Source organism: Rhagoletis zephyria, unplaced genomic scaffold (genome assembly GCF_001687245.7).
Source record: "Rhagoletis zephyria isolate East Lansing unplaced genomic scaffold, Rhagoletis_zephyria_1.1 Rzeph_scaffold_08498, whole genome shotgun sequence".
In the NCBI taxonomy this organism is placed as follows: Eukaryota; Metazoa; Arthropoda; class Insecta; order Diptera; family Tephritidae; genus Rhagoletis; species Rhagoletis zephyria.
The window spans coordinates 3739-26698 of NW_016165578.1; the positions used below are offsets into that span (position 1 = coordinate 3739).

Sequence of the window (22960 nt, forward strand, 5' to 3'; positions counted from 1 at the left end):
GGCACAGAGTAAAAGCTCACTCTGATCGTCACGTATATATGTACATACATACGCACATAGTACCGAGAGCTTGGATTTTGAGTATAGTGGTAAAAAATAATAGATATTGTATAGCAAAACATTAGAAATAGAACAAGAGGATAGATAATTCATACAAAGAACTAAGAAAGTAAGTAAGAAGGTAAGAGGTAAGCAGCTTTTGTTACGAGAACTATTAAAACTAGCAACGAGCAAAATAGTAGATACATATGTATGGACAAGTAAAGTCCAAAAAGTTTCGATATGTAAAAAGTATGAAATTTTAAGTAACGGCAAGTCAGAGCACGAACCGGAGAGCGCGGTCAATGTTTGCTTTGAAGTAAAAAAATAAAAATAAAATAAAATTAACAAAAATGAATGTATGAAATAAAATAAATACGCTCAATAGAAGAAATTAGTTGAATTGCAAAATCAATATAAAAAAGTTTCAGTATGGCTTGCATACATGGCACATGCATACATTTAATACATGCATACTACATACATACATATATACATAAGTACATACTAACATTAATGGCATAAGCTACGAACATAAATAATCAATTGCATACAAATGTACATAGTTAATCTTATTGTGAAAAGTTTTTTTACCTAAGTACATCAGGTAACTTTTTTGTATGTGTATGTTTGTATAATGCTCTAAAGTACCTGGTTCTCTTACATACATATATAAATGTCGCACAATTAATCTAAAAATAAAATGGCATAAACTGCTAAAAATGCTTAATAACTTGAGTTTAGAATTATTCGCAACCAGCACTTACACTTTTTTTTTTACTTTTTTCCTTACTTTATGTTAATATTGAGATGACGCAGAAAACTTACGGAGTAGTGAAAACTTTGAATTACAAATATTTGTTCCTGTGGGAATCACCATGTAACTTAAATATCAGAACCTTGTTTTATCAGCTTGACTCACATACCGAAGACATTGAAAATTAAAGGGCTACAGTATAAGGCAGCTAATCGCAAACTATCGCTGATTTTCACTGCCTCGTTTTGTGTTACAGTTTGGAGACTTTTAAACCAGAACTTATCACGCATTGAAGGTCAGAGTACCAAAATAAACAGTTCTTGATCTTAAGGCAGGTATGAGTTCTTCTATTAACTGTCTGGTATATTGTGCTAACTCTTAAGAAGTCACACCAACCTTGTTGTTGTTTATAAAGTTAAATGTTTTGGAGGACTTCATGTACAAGTTTCTGGATGGAGAAAGATATTCATTCTCCGCCAGCCCACAACACCTGCAGCTGGTTTACTCAAAACGTCCCATTTTACAAAGATGATACTTTAGCTTGCAGTATCCTGTCAGGTATCAAATCATAGTTCTTAGATCCTTCCCATCTGAAATCTTTAACAGCCGTTTAGAGACACTAGACACTAGAAGAAGCTAAAGATCTATTGGATTAGCTTTTACCCTTTGACAGATGCCAGTGGGTTGCGCCTGAGAGTCATCCCACTTCCTCGAAGCTCATCCTTGTATCTATTTAATGGACGACTGAAAGTCTGAGGGCCATATATAGATAGATAAATAAAAGCATTGGTACGTGAAACCGCAGTTAGTGGTGGGTCGTTACGTCCTGGGTACGTAGTAGTTGTAGTAGACATCATTTATGTTTGATTAAATGTTATTCGGTCTATTAAAAGGGTAGTCGAAGAGTCCTCATGATCTGCAATCGACCATGGGTTTTTAGCTTGTCCCTTATAGTTTTGCAAATGTATTCAGAAAGTGAATACAATGTGAAGATTAAAGAAGATTAAATTACGAAATTTTTCGCCTGAAATATGGTTAGGTATGCGGCCGTTGGTATACTTTTCGGAAATCTTGATGCAAATACGCCTGCCCTGAGAGATGATACTTTATCCTAAAGTACTCAGTGGTTTCCACTTTACTTCTAGGAGCTGTCCATAGAGCCTTGAATAGTTTATTCTAAAAACTAAAAGTTCTGGAATGGACGAATGGTCATCGCCGTTTAACGGGACATTAAGCCTTTTTGTTACTTACCTGTACTTTTTTTTACTTTCCAGACCAAGCAAGAGCTTGCCAGGCGGAAACGTTTGCAAGTACGAAGGCGGTAGGGTACAAAAAACACCGTGGACCCGTAGCTACGCAGTTGAACATTTTCTCAGGTAGTAAGGCGCTCTCCTCTTCTTCGGTTAGGACGCAATTTCTATAGGACTGTTTGAGAGAGTTGGCATAGAGACAAAAGAGGTAATTAGATAGCAGATGAGCGCTAGCGAGTTTCGGCCCTGCACTAAATATGTATGTCCTACGCGGTGGACATGTGCGCTTCGCTCAGGGAAGTCAAAGCCGAAATACCGAAATGTACCAATCGAAAGCAAAGTAACTTATCTGGAATATCTACGACTCAATTGATGTGTCAGGGCCGTGTTAGGAATGAGTAAGAAAAATATGTAGCACCAATCCATGGCTGTCTAATCAGTATACATTTCAATAGCTTTTGCCGCAGATGCAAAGACTGAGAAGACGGTTGAACACTTACTCTGCGAATGTATGTAGCTATAGACACTTTAGCTAGCCATTACTGTAGACCAATCTATCTAGATTGTAGAAAAAACCAAAAATTAAGCCGATAAGCCGATGTTAAAATTCTTGGGACTTACCTGAACTTTTAACTGCTGTCAATCCTTTGATGGACTCTTCTGAGACAATTTTTCAGAAAAAAAACACATTTTTAAAAACTAATTTTATTTAGCTGGAAGTCTTGAAGTGTAATAGTTTTGTATTTCCGACGGAAAATTAATACCTTTTTTTTGTGTGGAGAGTTATGCACCCTAATGTACATATTATGTGCACTCTTGCCTCCATAACCAAAACCGGTATGAAAAACAGTTAATGCTCCAAAATAAATCCTTTGAAAGAATACCATCCCTAATAAATTTCAAACTCGTTTAAATCGTTGTGCCATGCCACACGAGCATTACAATCTGGATCTTTGTCACGATTTATTTAGAAAACATTGAGTTGACGTTTTCATTTACGACTCGTAAGATATTTTCACTACATTCATTTTGTTTTAATTCTGGTCCTTAAAATAGCAAAATAGCAACATCACGCGGAACCCTCTTTTTTGGGCTCGGTTCAAAATTTTAAAGAAATTTTTAGGAATCCCTCCCTACCAGTGTTTATGAATTTATATTAATATGATTCAAAAATATGTCAAATTCATCAGATTTCTAGATAAAATTTTGCGATTTCTCAGGATTTAAAAAATGAAGAAAAAATAATAATTGTTTTAATTCCTGGCAACTACCCCAAAAAATATCTTTAAGGTTTTTAAATTTTCGTTGCTGTCTTTATTTTGTGTGTAAAACAAAAACAAAATATAGCGGTGCCCTATAAAAAATTTAGATGTTAATATTTTAAGGACCACCCTACTGAATTATATATAAAATTATAGCGAAGAGCTATGATTTCCAAGCCATACAAATGTAAAAGAATACAAACCTAGTACTATATGCGGAATATGATCAATGAAACAATACCGATCGGTTGTTGGAAGGAAAATTAAACTCAAAATTTATTAGAAAAAAAAACTAAAATTTGAAAAGTATCTAAAAGTCCTAAAGTGCAAATGCAACTAATAACCAAGAATATGTGACAATTTTTCAATAAATTTGTGACATTGTGAATGTGTGTGGGTCTTAAAACCAAACCAAATCATATGACTTTTTTATAAAATCTGTTTTCGAATTCTGCCTAAATAATCTAAGTGTGATTCTTTTTGTACAATTCCAAATTAAGTACCTACAGAATACCCCAATTTCTGACCAATAAGAAAAATTTTCGATGAAGAACTGCAAAAAAATTAACTGAAATAATTAAAATTAGCAAAACAACTTAACAACTTCAATTCGGTATAAAAAAAATCACCAAAAATACACAAGCATTTTTAGAAAAAAAACTAATTGTTTTTCTTTGATTTTCCTTTACAAATAATTAACAAATTAAAATAACAAGACAAAATTAAAGAGAACTTTTAAAATTTTTACTATTAGCGTGTAATATTTGTAGATTTTTTATTAGCATTTCTATTTGACAGACATACATACATACAAACAAGCAAACGTATGTAAATGTAAGTTATAAATATATATTTATATTTGTAAAGGTGCAACTTAGACGAATATATCAAATTAATAAGAAGTAAAGACACAAAAGTATAAGAACTTAAGATTAAATAAATACACATACACATACTCACATACTCACATACACACACATACTTATTATATACACAGAGAGAAAAAATATTCAATTTGTACTTATGAAAACTAAAAAATTTAAAACGAAGGCGTGTACAAAAAGTCCCCCAAAAAAATATGTATATTAAAAGTGTTTTTATACTAATTATTTTTGTAATTGGCAAACAAATTTTTTACGTGATTTTTATACTAAAAAAATACAATTTATTTAAATTTAATAAGAAAAAGGCTAAATTCAAGGACTGTAGGCAAATAATCTTAAACTAAAACTCTATCCAAGTAGAAAATATTGAAAACCAAACCGAAGCTATTAGAAAAAAAAAAACGTAAGCAAACTAAAGAAACTCAAAATGATGAAAATTATAAGTGAGGTTTAGCAAAAGATACGTCACGACTAGAAAAAACATTGGAAAAACTTACTTGCATGCGCACTTAAATTTGGGAGTTACAAAAATGAAAATAATCAAAACTTCATTTGAATCGGCAGCAAACAAAATTGAGCAAACCAAAAAAGAAGCAGAGTAAATTGGGTAAAAAATCGGTTCTCGTTTGAACCGAAAGCAACGCAAAATACCTATCGGATAGCATAAAGCAGCAAGATATATTAATAGCTTAATCCACTGAATATGAACCTTGAAAGTTTATACTACTCGTCGCTATTCTGGCTAATGCTGCCCAGTTTAAACATAGCACTAAGCATCCTTTGTTTATTTTCAGTTTTTTTTTTTTCAAATACTTCACAGCAGGCCAGAAAATATTGATAATAGCGTGTTTAGAGTAAATATTTAGCTAAAAACTTAATGAAGCTTTGAAAGTGTAAGAAAATATGTATTTGACAGAAAATTGTGCTGGACACGATACACTTTCAAGCAATTTCAATAAGCTGCAAACAAAAATTTTGTTGTTATTAATTTTTCGTCACCTTTAATTTTTTCACTCNGAATATTTAGCTTAATGAAGCTTTGGAAGTCTGAGAAAATATGTATTTGACAGAAAATTGTGCTGGACACGATACACTTTCAAGCAATTTCAATAAGCTGCAAACAAAAATTTTGTTGTTATTAATTTTTCGTCACCTTTAATTTTTTCACTTCTCTATTTTAATTTTTGCATACACATACATTTCTTACACCAATGATTTTGATTTTGATGCCAAAAAGAAGCTCTGAAATAAATCGGCACTAAAATCTTGCCTAAGTTTCAAGACATTGTCTACAGCAATAATTTAAATATTATTTAACGTAGAGCAGCTTAAACTGTGTGGAACAGACCATCTATCAGCTATCTTCCCCAAAGGCATCATGGAGTTAGTTGGCTGAATTTTCATACCACAGTAGCCAACTTGAAAGTTTAAATAAAAACTTGAAAAGGTTTTCTAATATTTCAATACGCCTTTGAATTTTTTTCCATTCAAATCGACTATTTCAGCGTGGCAACGTGTAGGCTGTGAAGTCGATGTGTCCAACAGATAAGGAAACTAACTGCTACAGTTTCACTGTTTGAAGAAATTACTCAGAGGGTGACCTAAGTATGTATTTATTTAAAAAAATCGCACTATTTGTTCAGATACCCATATCATGCTGAGCAAAAACCGAGCTGCTGTAGAGGAGTCTTCAAACCATTCACTCAACCCTGCCGATCAATTTCGGATCGTCGGTTACCAAACAAATATGGAGGAAGGGCTGATACTGAAGCTCCTCGATTAAGAATTTTTGAACAGCCTCACGGGAATAACTTTGAAATTAAAGCATTTCATGATGCATTTCATACAAGGGGCCTGTCCGATCACTCCTCCATCCCCAAAACTAGACTAAACAGTTACTCATTGTGGGTGCGAGGCTTTTTCTTGCTTGCAGTGGACATTTCGCATTGTTTAACTGAGTATCCCTTCATGACTAAGTTTTCCAAAGTAGTATCAATTGTCTGAAACAAAATAAAAACAAAGGTATCGCAAATAATTGGTCTGTTCGATGAACGCACTAGAATACTCTGGTGCCGTAAAAAGCGTTTATTTTCTTGCTCTAAATGTCATTTGTTGTTCTGCACAGCACGGTTCTACACTTTTAGTGCACTCATCGAACAGACCTAATGGCTGCCAAAGATCGGCATCACACTTTTCCAAACATTGTTCCACCCATCACTTTCGCTCTTCTTCTTTTTTGCGTAAAACGGTGTAAATTGATTAGTACGGTGTTGATAAAGTAGACACCGTCAAAGTAAAGTTACCGAATAGAGGCATACTTAGGCCTAAGGAGGCTCGTTGTGATACGTTTTAGTTAGCTGGATTTTGAACTCAATCTTTTATCTTGAAACAATTTACTTTGCATAAAGAAGCGTTGTAGTTCGCACTTTTTTCGAGCTTAGGTTCGCCAAACAGTCGAAAAAGTACTGTTAGAGACGGCGCCGTCAAAGTCTCGCCAAACCTGGGCAATGGCAAAAAAAAATTCCGATGCTCACGATTTCTTCATCGTAACGACAGATGCAATAGCAGTCATTCGCCGAAAATCACTTTATATTGGCGTGTGCGCTCCCATAAGGTCGTGACGCGTAATAATTAATTTTATCAGGTGGTGTTGGAGCGTTTCAATTTCATAAGTAGGCTTTGCTGTTGAGTTACCTCACATGTTGGCTCTGCGCATACCATATTTGCCAACAGTTTACAGTCGACAGGCGCTTATCTAACCATGAAGGACCCGCCTAGAAAATACCCGCCTAGAAAGTATATATCTGTCTCGCGGTACCAATATCAGGTGAATAGTGAAATGCTCTGCCATCACGTCAAGTGATCTGCGGCAACTCTTAATGCGACTTTCTGAGGAACGCATGTACCGCATAAAAAGAGACCTAATTGCATATTGCTTCTCTCCTTATCTAAGCATTCGACAGCCTGCTGTATTGCCGCAAGCTCGGCCTGAAATGCGCTACAACGGTCCGGTAGGCGGGATGTATTTTGTACTCCTAGGTGAGAATTGGCGTAGGGACCCACTGATCCACAGTAGGGCCGCTTGTAAGTTGAAATACGCAGTGCAGTTGAATTCAATTTGGAATCACCTTCCTTTTTGTACATTTGACTTCGTATGTCGGATTGCACCCTAAGGGAAGTTCCACACACTTTTTACTTCAAGTAAAAACAAAGAAAATTACTAATTCTTGAGCCTTGAAGAAAAAAGTCCCCAAGTATACATAGTTTGCTCCCTTTAAAACAAAAAAAAAATATGTATTTATGTACCTAGTTTTTTTTACTGAATTTTTTTTCCAGATTTTTGGTTTCGTTTATTGAGTTAAGAGTCTACTCGACTTTTGCAGCAAAACTGATTTTTAGTTGAATTAGCAATCTTACTTTTTTTACATTTCCATAACCTCGAATTTCAATTAACAATTGAGTCGACTATAAAAGCTTCAAATATTAAATTCTAGCCTCTTTAGCATGAGAAAAGAGAATGGCACGGATACAAATATTTGTATGTAATGATAACAAGTAAAACTCTCAGATTACTCCCACCAAAAAAAAATTTTGCATATATAGAAAAAAAACAATAATGAAAACAAACATTTTGCATGAATTTAAGCGATCTGTGTGAGAAGATTAGAACTTGAAAAAAAAAAACAAATATAAATAGATATATAAATACAAAAAAATTTGAAGTGTAGAAATAAAATAAGCACACACGCAAAATAACCTACTGAAAAACATATAAACTAAGATTTTCAACAAAAAACCAGAAAAAAATAAGAGAAAACGCTTATTTTTCAAAATTGAACAGTGACGCATATTCTTCAAATTATTTAAATTGAACAGTGGAGTTGACGAAAAACGTCAGTGAAATAAAATAAAACAGTTGGCGAGTTGTAGAAACTTCATTAGCGTTTTTTTTTTAATTTTTTATTATTGTTATTAACTTAATAAATTACGGTTGTTTGTTTTTAAATTTTAAGTTTTTCGAAAACAAAAAATTTACAGTAGCAGTGGCAAAAAAGTAGCTGAAATCCAAAGAAAATTAAAAAGCAAATATTTTAATTAAATTTAATGTAAGAAACAAAATGTTTAAAAAAAACTTACAGGCGCTACAATATGTACATGACTAATTAAAGGAAAAAAAACCAATTAAAGAAGCATTAAACTTAATTAACAGCAAAAACAAAAATAAACAACATCCAAATGTATGTAAGTATTTGAAATAAACAAATCATTCAATCAGCCGCCGTCGCCAAAGAAAAACGTCGAAAATCATGCAGTTAAGCGGGTAAAAGCCGCACATTTACATACACTTACAAATGTGTACATTGATGTTTCTTCAACATTCCATTTCCAAAAAAAAAATCATAAGCACACATTTTTAAATCATTTACATAAAAAATTTTCAAAGGCATACCAAAATCACCGTGCGCTCACGAAATATTCCCACTTGCTTCGAAACCCTTCTAATAACAGTCAGTAAATTCCAAAATAAAACGGGAAAATACACTTAAAAAAAAGATAAAATGTAAATAAATCAGTTTTTATTTAAACTCATATTTTGTATATTAAATCTTAGTAATTTTTAACTTGAACGACAATTCAGTTTCTGTAACTCCAAGTTAGATTAGGTTTTCATGGATATATAGTTTGTACTTTTTTAGAACCATTTGTGTGTAAAATTTTCTTTACTACACTCGCACATTCTAGAATAGGTATGTATTATATTTTTTTATACGAGATTTCCATAATAAAAGTATTTTTTTTGCAAGCAAAGAACTATAGTCGGTTGCACAGGTATGCAAAAATGAGGCGAAAATAAAACGCAAGTGAGTTTGCAAAATGTGTTGTAATTTTTCAGTAGAAACGCATATCTGTGAATCCTTCTATAGTTCTATCAAAAGAAAGTTCACTTCATCAGTTTGGCAAACAATAGAGGTAGAGGAAGAGGGTGGTCAGCCACAGCAAATACCTATACATATACATACATGTATGAGAAAATAAGAAAATTTAAAAATAAGCAGTAAAAAAACATTAAATGCAAAACTTAAGAATTTCTAAATGTAATTGTATTCAGATTTCTCAACATAAACACAAAAAAAAAAACAAAAAACAAACAAGAAAGATAAACAACATGAATGAAAACATGATAAAAATAAAGAAATAAGTGAAAACTATATATTATATATGAGCATATTAATACATATAAATATGTATGATCTGATATAAGCAACATGTAATAAAAATAAAGTATTGAGTTATTTAATTACATAATAAATGTTTTTTTTTTTTTTAAAATACGCAGCTAAAACAAACAGATTAACTACGGCCGATAGCGCCATATACCCTCATTTTGTGTCTTCATGTGCGGGGAAGCCTTAAAGGCCACATTCAGACTAAAAAGAAACGAATGTTGGTATAACACTGAGGTGGAGCGAGACACAAATTGCTAGCGACAGAGATCTGAGCACTTGTGTCTTTTCTGTGCCACAGGACAGTACGCGACCACTACCTTTGTTGAAGAGATTCTATAATGTTGAGTCATCTGTCATTAAACCAGCATTCAGCCCGGACTCACACATTGTCGAATCTTCACTGATGGCTCGAAGTTAATGGGGATAAACTTCACTTTTCTCTTGGCGAGTACGCTTCCGTCTTTCAGGCTATTTACAGTCCCCCAGACCATGGACTACGTGTTGGAAAATAGGTGGAGGGGAAGGAGTTTACGTGTCTGCAGTGACAGCCAAGCTGCACTTAAGGCATTGGTCAGCCCTCTAACTACTGCCAAATTAGTTCGGCAATGCAAGTCTCGACTAAATCGAAGGTCGAGTGGAAGATCGACCTATCTCGGCAGCCAGTTCGAAAACGCCCTATCTCAGCAAACTTATCAAGAACGCCCTATTTCAGAATTTGGTTGAATAACGCCATATCTCAGCTGAAAATACATTGAAAATGTGCTGAGATAGCGCGTTTTTGAATCGGCAGCTAAGATAGGACGTTTTTCAATAAAATTATAAAATAGGGCGATCTTCAACCAAATTCTGAAATAGGGCGTTCTTGAATAGTATTTTGAGATATCTATCGAAATTATGTTGGCAAACGTAACGAGCGTGCTTTACTCTGGTTGCCAGGTTACTCGGGAGTACCTAGTAATGCGACATCTGAGCTTTTGGGCAGAGCTGGCTCAGACCAGGCATTCCTCGGCCCGCAACCACTTCGGCCATCAAAGCCACCATCAAAAACTGGGTGAATACTTCGCTCAGTAGTTTTTTTCTCTCACTGAACAGACGGGACTGCAGACAACTTGTTGGACTGCTGGCTTGTCACTTCACGTGGCACAAACACCTGTATGGGATAGGCGTACATGACACCTCCATTTGCCCATCCTGCCGTTGAAAACAATTATATGGTGGAACACTTTTTGTGCTTCTGCCCTACCTTTGCAAAAATTAGGTATGCGACATTTGGCCGCGATTTTGGGAGACGAACACCTGAGCTCTTTGACCCCCAACGATCTGCTTAGGTTTATTCGTAAATCGTACTGGTTAAAACAGATTAAAAGGGACATGAAAACAGTACAATGGACGGCTTGGAGTCTAAAGCTGAAATTAGTCAAGAACGTAAACCTACCGATACGTAAACCCGAGTCAGCTGACACGATCTGTCTTACCAAAGCGCCATGTAAATGAAAACTCAACACCGTAGAATTTTTCTGTAGTTGTAGTCCGTAGCGCAGAAATCTGCGGTATTTAGATTTTTCCGTGTCAGCTGATTTCTCCTTCTTTAGATGGTTGCCACTTCGTCAGTTTTACAGATGGTAAAAAAGATATAACTTCCTATTCAAAATATGTTTAAAATATTTGAAATGTACTATTGAATAAGGTTTTTGTTGAAAACTAAGTAGTTTATACTTAGCTAAAATCTATTATAGCACGAAAAATTGTAGTTGAAAGGGTAAGTTTATGAAAATGCATTGATGAGTGGCAACAGTGTAGTAAGCAACACTGAGGGCTCCAGTAATCGACAAAATTCTGCGTATACAGACTGCGTTTAAGTATACGTTCTGCGTTCTCGACTAATTTCAGCTTAAGTACTAGGGGTTTTCTCGAAGTCTTGCACGATGCAAGGATTGCACGAAATGCAAAATACTATTCCAAATTTGGAAGAGTACGAGAGCACCCCATTGCAAAGTGGTAGCGTGCATGGGTAGCAAGCAGCGAAATTATGTATCAAATACAATAACAAGATACAGAAGATACAGCACAAAAAAAATTAAATGAGCGAGATGAGAGGAATGAGAGAAATGTGTGACAATTCCAACAACAAAAAAACTAGCTCAGGGTGCCGACGTTGCATATTTTTATATACTCGAGTTCTGCCTACAGTGCGGCCATGTATAATTTTCCGTGTCCGGAAACGAACAGAAAGCGACTACAATTTTCGTTCATTTTCCTATCGAAGAACGTTCAAAAAACAACGCATCCATCCAGAAGCGAATAGAAAACGACTACAATTACACATGTGTACAAAAAAATAGTTCTGCGTATTGAACCAAACCCCTTTATGCCTATGTCATTCGACGCGCTTAATACGGATCCGAGGTCTGTTAGCCCCCATCACGTCAGGTTCGAGGTCATTTGAAGGTCAAGTAGGGAAAAATTCATTGAATCATCCTGAAGCAAAGCAACACATTGGCTAAGGGAGCGGTGCTAGAGAAACAACTATCAGTTTATCGAACCTTTTAATGTTGAATCATGTATACGCACAATAACTGCGAGAATTAAGCTTAAAAACACATTAAGGGTATTCATCAAACCTTATAAATCCATTATATAAACTGTATCAACTTATAATTGTGTAAACTCGGTTAAAAATAAAGGAGCTTTAAAAAAGATTTATAAACTGCAAAATGTATGAAAACGTCATTTTATAAAGCTCTTTAAATCTATTTTATTTTGTTATGAATAAGGCCATAAGTATCAAAATTTGTATGAATGTTGCTTACACATTTCTGGTAAATTTCTCCAGCGATTTCACTGAATAAACTTGATAAACTGAAGGAAAATTCAACTCTGTCGCAACTCTAGCTGTGTTTTCTTGGGCAATAATCGGGACCCGCATACAAATTCTGTACGCATATATGTATGTACAACAGCAACGATATGATCCTGATAACCAAAGAAAACACGATTATTGTCGCTAGTGTAAACGAAAGGAGAGAATGGGGCGTTCATATTACAGAGTGCCTAAATTTATAAGAATATCTGCTTGAAATATAGCCAGAACTGGTCAACATAAGGCGTTTATATTATTGCCAACAGTGCACATTACCAATCCTGAAAATCCCGGGATTTTTGGCAAGGAATCCCGAGATTCTCGGGGCTTTAAAAAGACCGGGATCCCTGGACTAACATCCCTAATGTCGATTCAAAGAAAAAAATTTTGTTCTTGCATGGTACGTGCGATATGAATGTTGTTACATAAAGTCCGACCGATTAATCGGCTAGTATCGGCACAAAATTGGGCATCGGCATCGGCATCGACAGACAACAGCCAACATCAAAAAACATTTGCAGACAGCTCTCAAAAATTATTTTTTTTGTTGAAGGTGTTTCCCGTGTTTTCCATACAAAAGTATGTTCGACAATTTTCTTCTATATGGAGGGCACTGCCAGCAAAAAAAGAATTACAAAAATTGACGGGATTTTATAGCAGTTTGTAACTTTGCTGCACAAAACTGCATACCAAAATTCTGTTTAAAAAGTTTGAAACTTTGGTGAAAATAAGCAAAATTTTTCTAATTTTTGTACAAAGTTTGAAATCTGAATTTATATGGTGTTTGTGCTATACAAGCTAGACTTTTATAAAAAAAAAAAAAAAAATTTAAATAAACAAAAGACAAATTCCAAAACCGGTCCAAATATCGCCATTCTTTTATTTTATGGACCACTATATGTATGTACATTAGAGTGCCGCCACCCCCTAGGATTGTTCTGAACGGAAAAAATATACCCCTATTTTTTATTTTAAAAGAAAAATATATTTAGGGAGTGCTCACAGCGCTCACTTTTTTAAACCATTGATTGGTCTTAACTTTAGAAAATTTTTAAAACATTTGAGGTCTACTCCCCAAAACGTCAAAATACTGCCCAAAAATTACGTTTGTTACTACTAAAAAAAAAAATAGAAAACGGCAGCACTGTGTACGGAACACAAGTATATACAAAAATGCATAATTTATAGATATACATACATACTGTACATATGTATGTACATATCTAGATACACCTATATACGTGTGTATGTATATACTATGTGCATATGCATTGGCAGTTATCATGAGCATGGCAATATGAAGGATCGGTGGTTGCTGCAGATATGTACATCTGACCAGCAATAGCTCAGGATTTTAACCATAAATGTAATCTTCATGAATTTTATTTGTGCGCGTATATGATTTTCTAATTTTAACGAAGCCATATGGTATATTTCCTACAGCCAATTTCACGAAATTAATTTAAGTGAAAAATTAATTTAATTTTTTAAATTTTATATGAAAATTCAAAATTTTAATTTTGAAGGAATTTTTCTTAGATCGCTGAAGGGTTAATATTAATTTCCTTTTGTCCACTCTTTCTATAACACAGTGTTGTAATTTATGTCACTTTTTGGTAAACGAATGGCACCCTACAAATGGCGTTGCCATATGTTGAACGTAAAAATAATTCTGTGCATTAAATTTAGCATAATCTCATAAGATATTTATCTACTATTTCTTTATTTCTACTTTTCATATTTGAAAATTATACTTTTGTAGATCTGCGCTGCCAGCGCAGGCGAGGAGTATAATTTACCCAAAAGACTGAGTTGTATAGCTGAAAGCAGGAATGATTCAGCCGATGAGGAGGATAAAATAAAATGTTGGAAGAGTCAATTATCATAATCAGGGCTGTCATGGAATTCAATTGCTGTCGGGATTGGATTTGAAAACGACAAAAAATACTTTGGTATCATCAGAGAACGTATAGTTCAGTAATGAGTAATCTCTGGTATCATGAAATCCAATGTTATCGGTTTTATGTTGGAATCGGAATTAGTGTCGGTTTAAGGTGTCACAGAAACCAATAATATCGATTTTGCTATCGGAAACAAACCAAGCAGCTATTTTTTAAAAATGTAATTAAATGGAGGTTTGTTTTGACAGTTTTCTTCCAATAATGCTCCAACTGCATATGTCATTTTGCGCTCACTTATTTTTGTATAAATTATTGAAAACAACTATATTTTATAAAATTTTGCTCAAACAATTTACATTAAAATTAGTCTTGCGAGTACTTTTGAGGATCGAGATCTTTGGTATGGATACTTTTAAGGATCGTGTATTTCTCAAAGTACTGAGTACTTTCTTTAAATATACACATGTTGGTAACATTTCAATACTTAGTGTAGAAATCCCACAAGCTAACAGTATTTTGTTCAAATAAATATATGAACCCCAAATTACGTTAAATGAATGCCTAACTGTACTGGGTACCCGAAAAATATTGAAACTGCCTATTAGGTATAATCATTTCTGAATACCGGTAAATGTAAATAAAAGTCAGTACTTTTTAAGTCTATTTGACATTTAATACTGAGTACTTTGAATCGACCCGGAGTACATGTATCAAAGCGATTACTGGAACAGAGAATTTTTGAGTACTGAGTACTTTCGAATTCTTTTGTGAGTACTGAGTTCTTTGGAGTACTCAATATCGATACTTGTAAAAATCGGGTGCTGTCGATCCTTTTGAGAATCGAGTTCTGCAGCCGAATTCCTACATTCGCTGTCGCTAATTTTAATCGCCAAAATTCTTCCAAAGAATAGCCGTCGCGCCTAACAACATGCAACATCTAATTGCATGCACCCCATACTGCCAGATTTGGCTAATTACACATTAGGGGTCTTCATCAAAAGTGATAAACTGCTGATAAAATAACTTTATCATTTTGATAAATGAACTGTCAAACATTGTATGAACATCTATTTAACCAAAGTTTATCGCTTTATCAAACGATTTTGTAGGATAAATGCAGTTATTTACTAAGGTGCGCTCCTGAAAGAATGCGGATAAACTGATAATTTGAAGCAATTTGTACCTTTATCACTTTAGATAAAGACCCCTATTATATCTGTTACTTTTCATGTTGTGTACTTTAAGGTCCTACTGCTTTTCATTTAGAAAATTTTGGCGATGGAAATTTAGCGTGGCTGGCGATTGTCAGAATACCACTGCTATCGCCACTACACCATCTCGTTAAACACCTCTTGGATCGCCGTGTGCTTGCTGTCTACTTTGAGGCAAGCGATTTTTGAGCCACCATTTACACGAGCGATTTTTCCAGAGCAATGTTGAATCGCCTGAAAAATCGCCTCATGTAAAGGCAGCTTTACATACACGATTGTAATCGACGCTTTTCTCAATGCTTTGGTCGCTGCCCCTTTATGCGCTTAACCTAAAGCTGGATTTACATGAGGCGAAATTCTAGGTGATTCAACATTGCTCCAGAAAAATCGCTCGTGTAAATGGTGGATAGGTTTTAGGTATTAAAATACGATAAAAATAGTCAGCCCAGCGCGAATTTACAACACGTGATGTTAGCCGTATATATGTAAGTAAAAATTGCGCTGACAAAATATACGCACAATGACAGTACGAATAACAACCAATATATCATATTGACTTTTTGCACTCCTTGTGTAAATTCGCCCTGGTATAAATGAAAATAAGTCCCGATGTACTGAATAAAAAGAAGTATTTTAATTTAAAATGCCTTTGTAGATATTTGATTTATTCACAACGATGTCGTAAGTGTCGTATTGTTGTATGTCGTAAACTTTAAACGTCTAAAAATATATCAAGGGGGTTTACAAGGGCCCTAAAAAGTCATTTTATGAATTTTCACAATGCTATAAAAAAGTTGGCTGTGGTTTCAAGTCCTCTAAACATTTATTTAAGCTTTTAAACTTTAAGACATACAACAATACGACACTTACGACACCCTTGTGAAAAAAATAACAATTATTGAAAGGGTGAACTTTAATTTCGAAGTTTTGTGCAATTACAACCGGAATTTTTTAACAATCAGGTAACTCTGTATCGCCATGTCTGCAATTAAACGTAGTAGAATATAGCAACCCTGGTGGCGTCGTTCGCGCTTCTTCGGCCCTTTCACATCGTTGTATGGTCGGCATTTTTCACTACTTCATTAAGATCGAAAGAGGAAGGAGGAAACAGCGAAAATTTGCATCTAATAATTTAGCGGAGTGCGGCATCGGCGATTTTATCTATATTTACCTGCAACTAAGTAAAAAACTAAGCAGCAAATATGTCTGACGAAAAGAAGGTAAGTCGGTGTAAGAGTTCAAGATAGAAAAAATGCAAAAAATGTACGTAATTTTCGCTAAAAAGCAAGAAACAAAGTGGAACCTGCTGAAAGTGTGTGTGCAAACTATACAGCGCGAAGAAGCAAAAAATTTATGACGCCGACAACATGGCGCGGTGAAACCGAAATTGACCGCTTGTGGCGAAGAAAATATGGACATTCAATTTTCAAATGTTTGTTATGGAGCATATTTTTAGTGCCATATTACACGTAGAAACACGATACTCTGTTTAATTAACTATGAATTTTCGGTCTTCAGTAGCATTGGCCTCAACATAACCTTAAATATGATTTTTTTTAGCGCTTGTTCACCGACGTGCAAGCATTTTGAACAGCTAGACAATTTAGAAGGCGATTGCAAAAATTAGTGGTACCCCTAATTTGCAATCTATGGTTTAGGGAGGTATATTCCTTGATCGATTCCACAGCATAAAATTCCATGCGCTTTGTGCCGTCGCACAGTGGAGCAAATCTTTAAAAAAATTGTGAAAAATGCTTATCTGATGAAACTGATGTATTATATAGAGTACAAATCATGTTAATTCACATAACTTATTTATTTTTTATCTTTCTTTCATTTGCAGGGTGAAACAGAGCACATCAATCTGAAAGTTTTGGGTCAAGACAATGCTGTTGTCCAATTCAAAATTAAAAAACATACACCTTTGAGAAAGCTTATGAACGCTTATTGTGACAGAGCGGTAAATTTTGAATTTATAAAATACATGTTTATGGCAAAATTCTAAAACTCCTTCATTCATTTTGTATGTAGGGTTTATCCATGCAAGTAGTACGGTTTCGCTTCGATGGCCAGCCAATAAACGAAAATGATACACCAACATCATTGGAGATGGAGGAGGGTGACACTATTGAAGTGTACCAACAGCAGACGGGAGGTCGAAATTAATTTTGAAATTAACCAAGAAAATCTATAATAAAATCACTTAAACATTAAAGAAATCATTTTAAAACAAAAAACAAAGTACACACAAAGATGATAAGAAGTTAAAATAAGTATCATCCAAAATATGCTGAAGTAATTACTATGGTGACAGTAAAACCCTCATGTACGAAGAGAAAGTGCTGTTCCAAAATAAATCGGCGAAAATCTAAAATTTCAGCTTGTTTATACGAGGAGTTTGTTGATCGTGTGCGAGTCGATAACAAAAGCCGCTCAAGATTGCTTGCAACTAAATGGATCGCTAATCCATTATTATAAATTTTACATTTTCCAATACTTTAACTTTACACTATTTTATAAGCAGTTTGTATGGAATTAATTTTAATTTATGAATGAAAACTAAAGAAAGCATTTAATATTAGATAGACCACTTCTTTTTCATTGTTCATTGAAATAACATTTCTGAAAGAGTTGCAGTAAGCGCGAGCGGTATGGAACCTCACAGTGTTTTGACCATAATTCAAGTTTTGCTTTGGCGAGAAATTGGTGTGCGGAGATGGGCAAACGGCAGGTTTAATTTACATAAGTAAAATTTTAGGTCGTAAAACTGTATTAACAAATAAAGCAGAAGAAATATATGAGTATAGACAAATAAAATGTGTTTGCTTTGATACCAATGTTTGGAGGCTTCTGCGCTTTCGAGAATACAGGGATGGTGGTTGATATATATTTGCAAATTAGATTATGATCAAATTAATGCACTGTACGGCTGTAACTCTGCTTTGTAACGTTTGTACAGTTGCAATAAAGCGTGCATCTACCAATTTTCGAGAAGCAAGAGTTGTAGTTGACAAAATAGCTACCAAATTGACCCACTGTGCAGCTGTGACTCACTGCACTGTGTACCATTTGTACAGTTGTAACAAAACATGCATCCAAGAATTTTCGAGAACCGAGTGCCCGCGCCACCTGGCGAGCACTTGAGCTATTTTTTTCTGCTAACCTAACATATTTAGTGGTCCCACTAATTTAGGTATAGTGAAGAGGATTTTGTAGGCAAGAACGTATTTTTAAATGGATAATACATACACCAAATAAACTTAAGGCCGACTCGAAATTTCACAACCTTAAAAATATAGATCAACTACCACTCCAATACTTCTCATACTCGTTCAGAAACATTTCTAATAATAATTAGAGCAAACTTGTTTGAAAACTAAAACGCCGCTGGTCAAAAAGCCGGTACCAATCAATGTAATGATAAGATAAGTATTGCTAATACATATTAGGCTTTTAATTTTATTTTATTTAGCCTTTTGTTTCAAGTATTTATTATTTCATATATATGTATACTTGGGTATATATGTAAATAGATACATAAGTATGGATGTATATTTAGGGATAGACATATATGTTTCCATTCTAATGTATGTACTTAGTATTGTTACAATATGTGCCGGCGATACATTAGTTGACATTATAAATTTCATCATAGTACATTCAATTGATACTATACCAACATGCCTAAAAAGATCCTTTACATCATTTTTTGCTATAGTTTATGAACGCTTTTTCATCATGTTATTAACATTTTTCATCGTGATATATGTATTCGAAATTAGAATGCACAACGTTCAAAGCGCTTATGTATATAGTTATATAATGCGAAATATCGCTAAGAGAATATCCATTTATTGTATATTCAATTGATTCCTTTTCTCAGCTTATACCTTAGCTTCGTTCTTAATTTTTGCTGCTTCGTTCTTTGCCTTCTCTTTAACTTCGTTTACTTTTTTTAAATGCTTCTTGCCGATCAGATGTTGTTGTAAACCAGCGACATGACACATGGATATATTACAACACTCACAGTAATAAGAGCCACTTGGAGTCCGGTACATAGACAAATCAGCGGTTGGATTGCTTTGCTTTAGGCTTTCTAATATCGTATCAGAGGAATTGGTTGCAACTGGCGTAATTGAAACAGGTTTTGCCTGTGCAATAGATTCTTCCAAACTTAGAGATTTTAGTTTTTTCTTGTGCTTTACGCCTTCCAAATGCATTGTCATCTGCCCCTCAGAAGTTGCATGTACCTTACATATCTCACAATATGACGATGTTGCCACAACTTTTTTAGAAGTTGGCCCAGCAGCAATAAGCTTAACATGGCCATCTGGACTAATAGCAGTTTTGGCAATAGTATCTGTGGGTGTAGTCGTATCAGGTGCAGCTCCTTCATCAGACGCGTCAGGGTAAGCCTTGAACAAACTCCCAATACCAAAGCGTCCATCATTATCGATTTTGGGCACATATTTGGTTCCCGTACGAACCCATTTATTTTCGGTATTGTAAAAGCCAGCTCCAGAAGGTTGGGAGACTTTGCTGGCGACAAGTTTATGCTTACGGCCTGAGTAATGCTGACTGGCATGTGCCAATGATCCAAATTTCAAGTCGCATATTTCGCAATGATAAATATCTGTTCCGGTTGGGCCATCCTTAATGAACCTCTTAACTATGGGTGCTGTTTGCCCCTTCTCTACAAAATTCTTATTTAGCCAAGTTGTTATATGACGATCATGCTGTTTGGATTCATAATGATCCTTAGCACTTTTTGAGGAATTCATTTGCACATCACATAGAGAACAATGCAGTGGATGTATCAACTTATTCAACTCATCTGGATAACTAGTATCTCGACCGTGAAATATTACAAGTTTACCATCTAATGTAGTTTCTGCCAGGGGGTCCTGCTTTGATCTACCCGGACCTGAATCGTATTTACGCTTCTGAGGCTTTGACGGCAAGGGTGGCACGTAATTAGTTCCTTGCAAACCTGGGGGAATATATCGATTAATATTTTGATATTGATTATAAATATCCACAGCTTGTTGCTGATTCTGCTGGTGCGTTCCATCGTGAGATGGAATTGCCGACATTGGGGCCACTACACCATGCTGAATTGTAGGAATATGATAGCCAGCCAAGAAATCGTAGCTCATATTGAACTTTTGTAGTAGCGGTGTTATCCAAGAATTTTTTAATTTTTAACTTTTCTAAAATATGCAATTGCAGCACAGGCCCAAGTATTTTGAAGGAAAATAACAGAGTTGCCAAGTAAAAACTTGGCCTAGACGCTTTTAGTACCAGTCAATGTACATCGAGTACGACTGAGTCAAATCGTCAGAAAAATTAAGCATTCGAGTCATTGCGCATATATGAAGCAGGGATGTTGCGAATATTTGTATTCGCATTCGTTATTCAAATGATTCGCAACATTTTACACATTCGCACCGACTTTCGCATCAAATGATATGAATATTTTCCGAATGCGAATGTGTAGCGTAATGACCATTATAGCTGAAATACAATGCCGGCGAACGGCGAACTCACCACAGCGAAATTCGCGCTGTCAAAATTAGAATACCCGCAAGCATATGAAATTGAACACAGCCAAAGCGAAATGCGAACTTCGCTTGGCGGCGTTTCATGGCGATAGATTTATTTCTATCGCTCTGCTGGGCGATGACAGCTGTGCGTGCCAAAGGTGGCCGTATTTGTTTTGTGCTTTCAAAGTTTAAAAAGAAAACAACCTAAACACGATTTTTTTTTTTGTTGTTTGAAAAATATAGTTGTGGATTCGTTAAATCTGGCTTGAAACAAATTATTTATAATAATCTTTCTTTGTTTTACATTTATATTTGTTATCATTTCCTCATTTCTAAATATGGTTTAGTTTTTTCTAAATATGGTCACCCAAATTATAAAGGCGACCAAATGGGATCAGCTGTTTTCGCTACCGCTCTAATTCTGTTTAAGTAGGCGAAATAGTTGGGCGAACGGTGAACGACAGCATCGCCCAATTCGGCGAAGTTTGCCGTTCGCCGGTATTGTATTTCAAGCATTAAGCACACAATCGTAGCGTAACGCACATACATATGTTAAAGGTTGTTTAGTATTACTGGCAAAAAAAAAAATAGAAATATGTTATGTTATGAATATGTTATGTATTTTTAGTTAACGTTTGCACTTTATCCTCTTTTTGCGATGACCTGTAAAAAATTTCAGTGCTATTCATATTTACGTAGTTGTAATTGAGCAACTGTTCCGTCAAGGCGTATTTAACAAGGTGGTGTTGGCCGTATATAAGTAAAAAATTACACTAACAAATTATACGCTGATGTCCATACTGTCATTGGTATGAGTTAAGCTGATGTCACATAAAACTTTTGCTTCGCTTTACGTGACAGATTCGCTTTGACAGATAAGATGAATTGTATGAAAATGCACAAAGCATGCCACATAAATCGTTGAAGCGGCAGCGCGAAGCGAAAAGATGGTCAACTCCCATCTTTTTGCGCGCTTTGACAATCAGCCGGTTTAATATTTATTTTGTTTCGTCCAAATTCGGGTTTTCATGCAGAAACATAAAACTTAATTACATTGCTGATAATTTTAAATCAAAATAATTAAAATCCACAGCAACTTTGATGAGTAAAAAAGCGGTACAACATTGTTTTCTTGGCGTTCATTGTGGCATACCTTTTGCGTCTGGCGCTTTGCTGGCAAAGTTATAAATGTCACGCAAAGCTACAAAGTTTTATCTGGCATCAGCTTTACAACAAACACATCATTTTGACGTAATGGCCTCCACGGCGAAAAACTCAGCTGTCGCCCCAACACCACCTTGTTTAATACACCTTGTGTTCCGTGCAGCCGGGTTTATATAAAAGCCTCTAAGAAATCACCTCTTGGGAGAAACGGAAGCAACATTACTTTTTATATGTAATATGCCGCTTTTGAACTTTGACTACTAGATTAAAACATTGCATAACATAAGCATTAGTTTAGTGGTCTAATAATTTATAAAACGATGACTTAAGTTGATAAACTGTGTAAAACTCGTAAGTTTACGAGGCTTTTAATGGAACACCACCTTGGTGAAAAGGTGTAAATAGGCATGAACCAAAAATACAAGATCACGCCTTCTTCTTAGTAGCCCGTTATAATCGCATTTAGGAAAAAAGTTGGGCGACTTTGACATTAGCCGTTTGTTTACATTTGTTCGTTGTTTACAATTTGATGGTGGCTTTTTAGTGCAATTTTCTTAATTTTCGCTTGTGACAACGTGTGCACACATTAGGTAAAGAATAATTTAACACAACGACATGATTTATAGAAGAATTTGCATAATAAAAATGATTATTCATGCGTTCAACAATTACGCGGTTTTTCTTGTTCTCTTCTTTGTTTACTTCTTACAACAAAGAATGCGTCGAGATTTCAACAGCTAGAAAATAACTTTTTTCTTTCTTTCGGGAATGCGTGATTTTTTGTCTTTCGTTCATGTAAATAGGTGCGTAAAGTGACTGTTTGACAGATGATCAACCAGGATTTTTTGAAACAATTTTGTT

General features: G+C 34.9%; 2 protein-coding genes across 2 annotated transcripts; one reads left to right on the forward strand and one right to left on the reverse strand.

Annotated features, from left to right (window-relative positions):
• Positions 1–16454: 16454 nt before the first annotated feature.
• Positions 16455–18204, forward strand: Sumo (Small ubiquitin like modifier). The gene is made up of 3 exons (XM_017631168.1): positions 16455–16612; positions 17236–17352; positions 17424–18204. Exons 1-3 carry the CDS (start codon positions 16595–16597, stop codon positions 17556–17558), a joined length of 270 nt encoding a protein of 89 aa, XP_017486657.1. The 5' UTR covers positions 16455–16594; the 3' UTR covers positions 17559–18204.
• Positions 18205–18870: 666 nt separating this feature from the next.
• LOC108375088 (zinc finger matrin-type protein 3-like) lies at positions 18871–20702 on the reverse strand. Its single transcript, XM_017631166.1, has 2 exons — positions 19161–20702; positions 18871–19121 (listed from the first exon to the last, which is right to left on the reverse strand). Exon 1 carries the CDS (start codon positions 20546–20548, stop codon positions 19277–19279), a length of 1272 nt encoding a protein of 423 aa, XP_017486655.1. The 5' UTR covers positions 20549–20702; the 3' UTR covers positions 18871–19121; positions 19161–19276.
• Between the last annotated feature and the right edge of the window lie 2258 nt (positions 20703–22960).